The sequence below is a fragment of the Carcharodon carcharias genome, chromosome 20 (genome assembly GCF_017639515.1).
Source record: "Carcharodon carcharias isolate sCarCar2 chromosome 20, sCarCar2.pri, whole genome shotgun sequence".
NCBI lineage: Eukaryota > Metazoa > Chordata > Chondrichthyes > Lamniformes > Lamnidae > Carcharodon > Carcharodon carcharias.
In genome coordinates, this window is record NC_054486.1 from 62977344 (window position 1) to 62990547 (window position 13204).

Sequence of the window (13204 nt, forward strand, 5' to 3'; positions counted from 1 at the left end):
CCCGCAAGATGATAATTTGCACCATGGTGGTCAATCCTGTAAGCATCGCCTCGTGTGGCTCAAAAACTCCAATAAATCTGGCATGGCAGTCGCGGCAGAGTTAGACAGTGGGCCGAGAAGATTCACAATTCTCTGGGCCTTCTTCTAGGTCAGCTGAGCTTTTTGTTTCTGCTCACGTCTTCCAAACAGTTAGCCTCCAGAGGTCATGGCCATCAGTAACTGTCTCCCAGTTTTCAATGTCGTCCGCCACCTTCATATCTCGCTCGCAGATGCCCTTGGAGCAGAGATATGGATGCCCAGGAAGCTGTGACCTAGTGGCTAGTTCACCGTACAGAAGGTATACAGCCATCATTGATCTGATCAACATGGCCGAAACAGCGCAGATGTCAGGAATGATGAAAGAATTAGCATGCTTCGGGACCACTGAATTGGTGACCGTGCCCTGCCAAGAGATGCTGACGATATACCTGAGACGGTAAAGATGCAAACTGTTCAGCCCTTTCTCCTTCCTAACGTATGTTGTCCAGGTGTCTCCACTGTAGAGGTTGCGCTGAGGATGCAGGTCTGGTAGAATTGCAGTTGGGTGTTCTCAGTCAGGTTGCTTTGTCCCACACACTTACTCAGCTTGAAATTAACAAATGCAGCTTTTGTGTGTTGAGTTCAGCATCAAGTGACAGATTGCTGGTGATTATGAAGCCCAGAAACTATCAACAACTTCCAGTCTCTTGTTAATGCTGATAGTATGGTGGTTTGGCAACATCTTGGACCATGACATTTGTCTTCCTAATGCTGATGGTCAAACCAAATTCTTTACGGGCACCAGAGAGTCAACATAGAGCAGCTCTCTGATGAGGACATGGTGTATCATTGTCTTGAATCTCGTGTGAGCCGCTTTGTCAGTTCTGGCATGTAAATAGTTGACCTGAAGGCATATGACAGCAGAAAAAAGAAGAATATGCCAATAAATGTCAGTGGCAGAACACAATTCTGTTTGACCCCATTGTGGATGTCAAAGGGGTTCTGATGTTGCTCTGTCATAGCTCACCTTACCCATCATGCTGTCATGGAAAGGGAAAATCACATTCGGCAACTTCGGCAGGCAGCCAATTTTCTCTGGCAACTAGACTACCTCTCTCATATGGTTGGATGCCTTGGTGGATTGATGAAGGTGATATATTGTGGTCTCCTTTTTTGTGCCAGCTCTCTCTCTTGTAGCTGCTGAACTGAGAAGATCAGGATAGAAGCAAAACAAATTTGGATGTTGGGAGTTAATGGGGAATGGCATACAAGGCTAGCTGGTGAAATCCAGACTGAAACTGATGAAGTCATGAGGCGAAAATAGGAGTGGAGGTGAGTAGTCTTGTCAAGGTGGAAAAGGCATGTCTGACTGTGAAGGTATGGGGCCTGAATCCTGGCTCAACTTTTAATGGAGTGTAAGTAACCAAGGGTGAAAAGAGTCTGATTCAACCTTGAACAGTGGTGGGGGAGGGGGATGGAATCAATGGCAAGAAAGTGGAGTTTGTGGCAGGAGCCATAAATGATGGCTTCAATCTTCCCGAAGTTAAGCTGGAGAAAGTCAAGACTTACTCAAGATTGGTTGTCACTTCAGTGCAACACTAAAGGAATGCTGTATGTTTTGGAGGTGCTATCTTTTGGATCAGATATAAAAGCTAATACCTTCTCAGGTGGAAGTGAATGATCTCATGACACTGTTCAAAAAAGAGCAGGGGCTTTCATTTCTAACCAACATTTATCCATCAACAAACCACACCAGAATAGATTATCTGATCATTTGTCTCATTTGCAGTTCTTGGGACCTTATGTGCAAATTGTCTCCCATAGTTCCCTACATTAGAACAGTGATTACACTTCAATAGGTATTTCATTGGCTGTGAAGTACTTTACAAGGTTTTAAGGCCATGAAATGCATCATTTATATTCAGGTTTGCTCTTTCTTTCTTACAATCTGACAACACAAACATAGATGATGCAGAAGTAGAGAAAGGTGTCATTGTACATGTGAAAGCTGACCCAGAGGAGCAGTGTGCGGATAAGGAGATGGCCTGGCATAAATCCACAGGGAACTCTAGAAGTGACTATACAGGGGTAGGGTCAGGGTAGCCAGTTAAGCATGACCCAGGACTCTGCATAAATATGGATACATACAAGTGGAACCATGCAAGGAGATTTCGACTGAAACAAACAGTGGTCAATAAGAGTTAAAGAATGGCATGGTCAATTGTGTCAAACATACCACAAGAGATATGGAGGATGAGGCAGAGGCCAATACACCATGGTCACATTTGCAGAAAATGTTGATAATATTTTGGTTTGAGCTGGTTTCTATTGCAAGATGGGAGGAATCCAGTTTGACAGGATTTCAGTATGGAGGGTATGTTTTCTGGGCATGCTTGAGAGGAAAGCTTGATAAAATGGTTTGAAAGGTTAATCAATGTATGAGCATAAGAAATTGGAGCAGTAGTGGTCCATTTGGCTTCTTAAGCCTGCTCCACCATTTAATAACATCATGGCTGATCTTTGATCTCAGGTGCATCATCCTGCATTATCCCTATATCCCTTCGCTCCCTTAGTCTCCAAAAACCTGCTGGCCTCTGATTTGTTTCTACACAATGGTGGAGCAACCACAGACTTCTGGGATAGAGAATTCCATTCTTCTAAATCTAGGGAATATATATGTTGTCTACTCACTCTCTCAATACTGGACAATTTCCTCAACCCAGGGTTGAGTCTCGTGACCTCCCTTCCTTAGATATAAAGGCAAAAACTAGGCCTTGGTGTTCTCACCAAGGCCCTATACAATTGAAGTAAGACTTCTTAATTCTTATTACATTATCATGCTATTTATTTTCCTAACTGCTTGCTTGACCTGTATCTTCTGTGATTCTTATATGATAACACCCAAGTCCTTCTGAATAGCAACCTCTCCCAATCTCGCACTATTTAGAAGACATGCTTTTTTTATTTTTCCTACCAAAGTGGATAATTTCACACTTTTTTCCACATTATATTCCATCTGCCATATTCTTGACCACTTAATTCTGTTTAAATCGTTTTGCAGCTTCTTTGCATCCTTGCATCCACTTTGCAGCTTACTTTCACAGCTAACTTTGTATTATCAGTGAACTTGGATATGTTACACTCAGCCCCTTTATCTAGTCATAGATATAGATTGTAATTAGCGGAGGCCCATTTATTTACATCATGCCAATCTGAAAAAAAACTATTTATTACTACTGGCCGTCCCTCATAACCCATGCTTCTCCAAGTGAGAATTAAATTTCTCCTTGACAATCATGTGTAGTAGTCCTCCCACCCTTGATGTTTGATTGGCCTGTAGTTACTGGGTTCAGTCCTCTCCCCTTTTTTTTGAAATAGTTTGTAACATCTGCAGTCCTCTGACACCATTGAAGAAAGATTGAAAGATTATGGTCAGAGCTTCTGCTGTCTCCACTGTGTCTTGCATTGAAATGGGCTTCACTTGAACCATGCTAGGACCAGTGTCCTTTAAACTCAACAATGGAGGGGAAGGTTCAAGCAAGGGGAAATTTAAAAATTTAAGGAGAAAGGGTATAGCAATGGTGCAGGGTAGTGAGTGTGATAGTAAAGGACAGAGTGTTCAAACCTTAGTGCATCAGCAAATATGATCAGAGTAGGGGAAAATGGTAAAAAGGCAAAGCAAAACTCTTTGCTAATGCCACCTGTGTTCCGATAACAAGATGGATGAATTGATGCTACAAATAGAAATAAATGGGTGTTATCTGATAGCCATTACAGTTGCAAGGTGACCAAGGCTAGGAACTGAATATTCAGTTCTAATTGACATTTTGGAAGGATAGGAAAAAAGGAAAAGAAGGTGGGGTAATTCTGTTAATAAAGGATGAGGTCAGTCTAGTGATTGTGGCTCAAGATCAAGATGTAGAATCAGTTTGGGTGGAGATAAGAAATAGCAAAGGAAAAAAGTCACTGGTGAGTGTAGTCCATAAGCTACCCCTATGAGACCAAAGGCTGACAAGTCCCCTGGACGTGAAGGATTGCATCTTTGGGTGCAGAGATAAAGGGTGCATTGGCTGTAATCTTCTAAAATTCACTAGATTGCGGAAAGGTCTCAGTGGATTGGAAAACCGCAAATGTAACATCTATGTTCAAGAAAGGAGGGAGACGGAAAGAAGGAAGCCATAGGCCAGTTAGCTTAACATTAATAAATGGATTGAAGCATTTTCCCATTAACAAATGAAACAGTAGCAGGGCATTTAGAAAATCATAATACAAACAAGTAGAGTGAACATGGTTTTGTGAAAGGGAAATTATATTTGACAAATTTATCAGAGTTCATTGAGAATGTAACAAGCAGGGTGGATAAAGGGGAACCAGTAAATGTCATGTTTTTGGATTTCAAAAATGCGTTCAATAAGTTGTCACATAAAAGGTTGCTACATAACATAAGAGCTATGTTATGGGGGTAATATATTAGCATGGATAGTGGATTGACTAACTAACAGAAAACAGTCAGAATAAATAGATAATTTTCAGGTTGGCAAATTGTAACTGGTGGGTTGTCACAAGGATCAGTGCTGGGATTTCAACTATTTACAATTCATTGCTATGCCCTCGTTTGACTGCAAAAGATTTTTTTTTTCCTTTGGAAAAGAATATACATGCCAATTCAGTGAATAGTTAACTGTTTACATACTGTGATCATAAAAGAACCAATCAGACAGGTTTGCTTAAGTTTAACAGAGTCAGAGGCTAGCTTTATTATACTTAAATCGATCTAAGTAGCATCATGCAAAACACTCCGACTTTTGCACACACTTGAAGCTCTCTCTCTCTCTCACTCTCTCTCACACACAAACACACACACACACACACACACACACACACACACACACACACACACACACACACACACACACAGATATGCAGACTACAGAGTGGGCAAGGATGGGTTGGCCTAATTAGTGTCCATAAAAAGTAAAAAGAATATACAAGGATAAAAGCAAAATACTGCAGATGCTGGAAATCTGAAACAAAAACAAAAATTGCTGGAAAAACTCAGCAGGTCTGACAGCATCTGTGGAGAGGAAGACAGAGTTAACGTTTCAAGTCCGTATGGCTCTTCATCAGAACTAAAGAGGAATAGAAATGTGGTGAAATATAAGCTGTTTGAGGGGGGTGGGACAGGTGGAACTGGATAGAGGGACAGTGATAGGTGGAGGCAAAGGAGAGATTGCCAAAGATGTCATAAACAAAAGGTCAAAGGGGTGTTGACGGTGGTGATATTAGCTAAAGAATGTGCTAATGGTGACATTAAGGGTAGGAAACAGGACGAACAAGTGACAGATAGCCCTTGTGGAGGTGGGGTGGGGGGAAGAGATCGAAATAGGCTAAATGGTGGAGATAAAACAATGGATGGAAATAAATTTTAAAAATAATAGAAATAGGTGGGAAAAGAAAAATACATATATTAAAAATATATAATTATTAGAAAAAAGGGGATCAAAAAGGGGGTGAGGATGGAGGAGAGAGTTCATGATTTGAAGTTGTTGAACTCAATGTTGAGTCCAGAAGGCTTTCTACCCTTAATGTCACTATTAGCACGTCCTTTAGCTAATATCACCACCGTCAACACCCCTTTGTTTTGTCTATGACATCTTTAGCAATCTCTCCTTTGCCTCCACCTGTCACTGGCCCTCTATCCAGCTCCACCTGTCCCACCCCCTTTAAACAGCTTATATTTCAAGGATGGAATATATAAGTGGGGAAGTCTTGCTATAACTATAGGCATTGGTGAGACCATCCCAATAGTATTGAGTACAGTTTTGGTCTCCTAAACTTGTATTGGAGGTCGTTTAGAAAGATTGATTCCTGGGGTGAAGGTGTTGCCTAATGAGGAAAGGTTGACTAGGTTGGAAGAATGAGAAGTAATCTTACTCAAATATATATAAGATTCTTAGGGGGTTTGACAGGGTGGATGTAGGGAGATTATTTCCCCTTGTAGGACATCTTGAACTAGGGGCCACAGTTTCAGAATAAGTGGTCTCCCATTTAAGACTGAGATGAGGAGGAATTTCTTCTCAGAGGGTTGTTCATCTTTGGAATGCTCTACCCCAGAGAGTTGTGGAGGCAGAGGCATTGACTTCCCCATAGTTCAAGAATTTATTCAAAGATTATGTAGAACACAAAGGAAAGTGGAGTTGAGACCCAGATCAGATCAGCCATGATCTTACTGAATGGTGGAATAGGCTCAAGGGGTCCTATAGTCAATTTCGCCTATTTCTCATGTTCTTAATTAGCAACCCATACCCCTCCTCCCCACCCCAATTCCTACTGGGTTGCTAGTAGCAAAAAATGTAATCAATCTAATGTGCAATTTGCTTTTTAATATGTGACATGTCCTTTCATTTCCAGATATTTTAAATGATGCCATATTTGACGAAGACCATGATGAAATGGTAATAGTGAAGGATATTGACATGTTTTCGATGTGTGAACACCACTTAGTTCCATTTATTGGAAAGGTAAACAAACCCAAATCTGTCTCATGGCGAGTATCTACATCTACTATGGCATGTTGTAACATAAATCGCATAATGGCATGAAATGTGGTGTGATATGAACTACAGTTTCTAAACCTAACTTGTGACTTTTTGGAAGGAGTGCAAATATGAATTTTTGTCAAGTGAAATGGGATAATTTACCCCTCGGCATCTTGACTATGGATAAAGCTCTTGACATTTATTTCAAAACACTTTGGAGATTAAAGAAATGCTCCAGGGCAGATGTCACCGAATTAAACTAGATCACAATAGACAGAACCTTGTCTAAGGTGGAAATTACAGCAGTAAACTGCAAGAACAGATTACATGCTCCTATCATATTTAACCCATTGAACTCTGGAAGGGGATGTTTATTTATTGTTGTAGGCGATAACCCCTGAGGAAACAATTCAATATCAATTACGTTGTTTCATTAATTTTTAGTCAGTATTGAATTGCAAATAGAAACATATTCCCTTCACTTCCTGCCGAAATTTGCTTTAATGCTGTGTTATCCTTATAATTGTACTCTCTTTGCTGGGTTGAGGGATTAAGTTTTGCATTATTCTAGCTTGTATGCCAGTTTTATCTTGGTTCATTTTCCCTTAACCTTTGTTAATAGGGGAATATTTTCTGGAAGTAACTGTAGCAGAAACATATAATCCTGGGATTGAATTGGTGCTTAGCTGTACATTTAATTGAAGCAGTGTACTCTTCTGAGCTGATGATTAACATTTCTATGCAAAGATGTATTGCATTGACATTAAATTCTTGTGCAATATTCATCCATACACCTCTATACAGACAAGTAGGTTTGAGATGTGTCCATCGCACTTCAGGTATCCCACAGACAAATCCTGTGAAACACCTGGTGGGATGAATGTATAGAGAAATTTTCTTGCCAACAGTAAAACCATTGTAAACAAAACAAAAACAGAATTATCTGGAAAAACTCAGCAGGTCTGGCAGCATCGGCGGAGAAGCAAAGAGTTGACGTTTCAAGTCCTCATGACCCTTGAGGACTCGAAACGTCAACTCTTCTCCGCTGTTGCTGCCAGACCTGCTGAGTTTTTCCAGGTAATTCTGTTTTTGTTTTGGATTTCCAGCATCCGCAGTTTTTTGTTTTTATCACTGTGTAAAACCATTGTATTCAACTTCAGGGGTTGCACATTTCAAGCAGTGCCAATCTGACCTCTTTCTGACCTGGGGATCTGTAAAATTGTCACAGGAAGATACCCGATTAAACTTGAAGCCTTAATGGGACACACCATGTCACATGTAACTGTATTTTAGTAGCAGAACAATACATTATTTGTTACATGGTATAATGTTCCAATCTTTTAAAAAAAAATCTGCTGGCTGACCTACTGTCAGCAGAAATGTGGCAGATTTGCCAATGCACTTAAAACCTGTTCTTATGATTGCATTGATTACATGGCATGAAATGAAAATTGCCGTAGTTCCAGAGGACCATAGGCTGCTCTCTCATTAGACAGTGGCGACTGGTGGTGAGGTTAACCTGAGGGTCACCACACCTCAGGTAAGGGGTGAGGTTGAGAAGGCAGGCCCTTCACAGATGACCTCAACCAGTATGGGAATTGAACCTACTCTGTTGGCATCACTCTGCGTCAAGCTATAAGTGAAAGGCACTAAATAAAGTTTTGATTTTTATGTACTGAATGCAGTTATCTTCACTGAATAATATTTTGTACTGGACCATATCTATGGACAGTTCTTTGTTTTGATGGGTTTATGTGTGTTCTTTTGAATTTGATTTGTGTAAAATTGGCCAGCTACCTGCAAATTAATACCATTTTTAAATACAGCATTATATGGGTGGGTTATTCATAAAATATGATTTTCTTTGACTTGAAAGTTAGATGGGAGCACAATAATACACTGCAACATTTGCTCCAACAGAGATTTCAGAGTGGTGCTGTCAATTTAAAGAGTTTAACTTGTCTCAATCTTTAATTAACTGGCTTATGCTTGATTTCTGCACCACCAGCCCCTGGGACAATAGACAAGCAATCCTGTTGTTGAAATGGAATTTACATAATCAAAGAATAGTTTCAGTTTATACAAAAAAACGGATTCCAGTGCTTATTTCCATTGCGCTTTTCTTGATGCTTCTCACTTCAATTATTATGAATTATTGTTATTTCTCATTCCTCTGGTTTTGGCCTTGATGCTGACTTATTTAGGTCGGTGGAGTTGCCAGGTGTTCTTTATATATCAACAGCTATGAATAAATTGTGTAATTGAGGACTGTTGTTCAGCTAAGATGCAATGTTACTGTAACTTTTTGATCCTGGATTGTTGGTTGAACCTCGGTTCCAGGCTGAGGACAATCTCCTGGCTTGGTTTTTGGCATGTCAGCACTATTTCTTCAGATCTTTCTATGTCTATAGCCACCACTGAGTCAATAGAAATCTCCCTTCATATATAGTTGCCTTCAGCCGTACCCTGTTGTAACGTCACCTAATATTAATAAAAATGATAGAAAATGGAGGATTTGATATAAGCAATGCAACAAAAAAATGACTAACAGGAGTTGATTTACCCTTTTTGAAACAAAATGTTAAGTGCCCTTGGACAAAGATTAATCGTGCTGAAGTGCAAACAAGTTTATTTGCCCCTATCCTCAATTATATCTTATGTTCACACTCCATAGTTATTAATATAATCTGTTAAATATAAAATTCTTTGACTTTGAAATTGTCTCCATTTTTCAGGTTTCAATTGGTTATTTACCAAACAGAAAAGTTATAGGAGTGAGCAAGTTAGCCAGGTAACTAGGATCATGTGCCTATGACAGAGACAGATACAACAGATGGGAGTTGGTAGGCACTGTAGTTTCAGTTGAGTGCTCACTATTCCAGACTAGATTGGAGATGACACCCAATGAAACAAAGGCTGCATTTTTCATACTGTTGTTATCTGTAGCAATACCCTAAGTTTTTGGTTAGACAGAAGATAGAAAACTAACACTAAAGCTGCTGCAATATGGTGCATGTGTATCTGTCAATTTTTTTATCAAACGAAATTTGATTTTATTTTAATTTGATACTGGTGTGCTCAAAATGTACCTATATGACCATGTGTCATTGCCCTAGATACGCAAAACAATTTTATTATTGGAAACCATTGGAATGAACGTTTCGCCAAAGACTTGAGATATACAGCACTGGCTGCTGCCAGCTTTAGAAAATCAGCACTCTGTGTAGTTTAGTTCATTGGCTTGTAGTTGAATGAGCAGTTTTCCCTGAAGCTGTGTTACTCACAGCTTGCTGTTTATTCCAAAAGGCTGCTTATGATTGCATGGTCATCCCATTGCACACATTTGGCCTCATACTGATTCGGGACCCATCAGAAAATGTCAGCATCTCTCTTGTCCACAATACTTCAATTTTGACCTGGCTGAGAATGTTCTCGGTCCCTTCTGTGTGTGGTCAGGTGTAGTCAATGTTTTCTTTCCATCCTGTAGGTACATATAGGTTATCTACCTGAAAAACGACTCCTTGGTCTCAGCAAGCTAGCCAGGTAAGTTCTGATTGGCTATGGCCGAGGGTCAATTAGGGCACAGTTACTCCAAATCAATTACTTATATCTTTGTCTTTCTTCTCACATTTAATCTTAAATTGTTACATTTAAATTTTACTGAAGAAATTGGAGGAAAATACAGGTTAAAAATGTCAGCAAGCAAGTTATTTATTTTTTACAAAATATAAAAGAATATGTCATAATTTTAAAAACATATTTAGGACTAGGCAGATAACTGTTTAGTTTCAAGCTGCATTTAGGTATATCTTGCATCTCTCTTTGACCAGTTTTATTCTGAATGAGTTATTTATAGATAGTCAGATTCTTCTCAGGTACATTTAGCCTTCATGAGGAGTTACAAAAATCTAAAACAAACTAATGTTCTGCTTTCTTTCTGTAATCACGAATCAGTTATTAATGCAGTCATGTATTGCTGGATTCATAATTTTAACTTGTTCACCTGCCAGGCGCATTAAGTCTGCATTTATTGATCAGATTTGTGATTTACTTGTTTAGTGACATTTTGTAATAAATGTATGATTTTATTTTGATGAAACCTGCTGAGCAGATAATTACACAACCTTTACAATTCATTTCCTGAGCATTGAACAGAATGACTAAGTAGTTTAAATTGCAACATCTATTATTATGTTGGACTCACTTTTCATGGCTTTTCTGTGACCCTGTAGGTTTGTATATATTTCAAAAGTGTATAGCCTATTTACTAAGTACTACCTTTGTTGCGACTAGACTTCTTATGTGTGCAGCAAGCATCTACACTATTACTGATCAGGGAAGGTAGGAGGTATTACATGGCAGGCAGCTTTAAATTTGAAATATTCCTCATGCTTCAAGTCCCTTGAATCCTGTTTAAGCCTCCTTGTTTATGTGTTTACATTTTACAGCTTCTAAACATGCCTCTGGCGTGACCTATGTTAAGTAAACATAAGCTGATTATTCAAATGTGATTACATCTGACAAGTGTGACAAATAAAGTACACCAGCTCCAAACAATCAGACATTTTTACCTAATTGCAATAAAACAATGCTGTTCTTCGCTGGCTTGAAAAAATAATGGTTCCATAAATTAGAAAAAAGTTATTAATCTACTAATTATTTAGTATGTAAAGTGTCCAGTTTGCTGGATTAATATTTTAGCAACATTTTTTTAAAAGCATGCAGTTCCTTAATTTACTTCTTCAAATGTAAGACTGAAATATTTTTAAGATCAATATATATTTAAAGGACATTAATTAGTTTATGGTGAAAATACTCTGCAGCAGTTAGAGATTATTTGGCCTTCAGAAAGATCATTTCAAAATGAAACTGTCTCCACGTTTTAATTTCTTATTCTCTTGATATTGAGCATTCATGGAGCACTGACCTTTTTATATTACCTTCAGGATAGAGATATGTGAACCTTCATGAGCATGAAATGAAATTCATACAGCCAACCAAATAGGAGAATGGAAACCCTCTGACTCCATTTACTGTATAAAGCTTCTCTGCTATTGGAACATTTCTGGTCTTTCTACACGTAATGGAAACATCATATAGGATAATAATAATATCCTACGCATTAGGAGCAGGAAATGGCCGCTCAGCCCCTCGAGCCTGCTGCACCATTTAATAAGATCATGGCTGATCTGATTGTAACCTCAATTCCACATTCCCAACCTCAACTCCAGATTCTCACTTACCCCCGATATTCTTTCACCCTCGTGCTTATCAAGAATCTCTGCCTTAAAGATATTCAAAGACCCTGCTTCCACTGCCTTTTGAGGAATGGAGTTGCAAAGACACTCTATCCTCTGAGAGAAGAAAATTCTCCTCACCTCTGTCTTAAATGTGCGACCCCTTGACCCCTAGTCCTAGATTCTTCCACAAGAGGAAATGTCTTTTCCACATCTATCTTGTTAAGACCCCTCAGGATCTTATGTTTCAATCAAGTCGCCTCTTACTCTTCTAAACTCCAGCAGATACAGACCTAGCCTGTCCAACCTTTCCTCATAAGACAGCTTCCCCATTCCAGGTATCAGTCTAGTAAACCTTCTCTGAGCTGTTTCCAATGCACTTACATCCTTTAATAAAGTGACCAATACTGTACATGCTGTACAAGAGTATTTAATCAAAGCATTTTCTCAAATGCTTATCCACCTGGCACTTTTAGCCATTTAAGTGCTGAAAGATCTTTTCATATTTCAAAATATACTTAAAACCTTTTTTTTATATGGATTGTAACGTCAGTTTATTTCAACTGACTAACATTACAGAAAAATAATCAGAACCTTAATATATCACAGCATCTGAATAAATTTTGGTGCAGAACTTATAGGAATAATTAAGTAAAAAAAGACTTTGCTTGTCACAAGATATTGAATTATTTCCACCTTAGCTTCATATTCATTTAAAGAAAATACCTTTTTTTTCCAGGATTGTTGAAATTTACAGTAGGAGACTCCAAGGTAAGTATTAAATAAAGTTTTAAAATGTTATTTATTAATTTATTTGCCACCTTAAATCATTCCAGCCCCATTTGAAGTGCGATCTTTTGTCTAGTACTATATGACAACTCTGATAACCCACCAGAATTAATGGAATGACTGTTCAAATTAGATACAATTGACAGAAACAAACTAAAACCTTCAAAAATGCAACAATTATAACCCTTTGGTTTATTGAATTGCTATTTCGATTTAATTTTAAAATGTTATTGGTTCATGGGATGTGGGTGTCGCTGGCCAGGCCAGCATTTATTGCCCATCCCTAATTGCCCTTGTTCAGAGGGCATTTAAGAGTTAACCATGTTGCTGTGGGTCTGGAGTCACATGTAGACCAGACCAGGTAAGGATGGCAGATTTCCTATACATTTCAGGATCAAAAGAAACCAATGTTGGTCTCCATGCTCTAATGCATGACATTCTAACAATCTTGTGTAAACAAAACCAGGCCAAAAAATTTCTACCATCTATTCCACCAAAAAAATGATAGACCTTGCAGAAGTAGTGCTTTTTCTGAGTGTTATATTTAGCTTTGCATAGAAGTCATTTTAATTATTTACGTTGTCACCTGGTTTGCATAACTGTTGAATCAAAAAATGGCTA

The 13204-nt window shown here is 38.7% G+C and overlaps 1 protein-coding gene across 2 annotated transcripts in view; it reads left to right on the plus strand.

The window, feature by feature from the left end:
- Positions 1-13204, plus strand: part of gch1 (GTP cyclohydrolase 1) — a 60713-nt gene that overhangs the window by 32483 nt on the left and 15026 nt on the right. For both annotated transcript variants that reach the window (XM_041213901.1, XM_041213902.1), the window contains exons 2-4: positions 6430-6539; positions 10045-10100; positions 12534-12565. In XM_041213901.1, coding sequence (XP_041069835.1) covers positions 6430-6539; positions 10045-10100; positions 12534-12565 — 198 coding nt within the window. The remainder of the gene's footprint in view (positions 1-6429; positions 6540-10044; positions 10101-12533; positions 12566-13204) is intronic.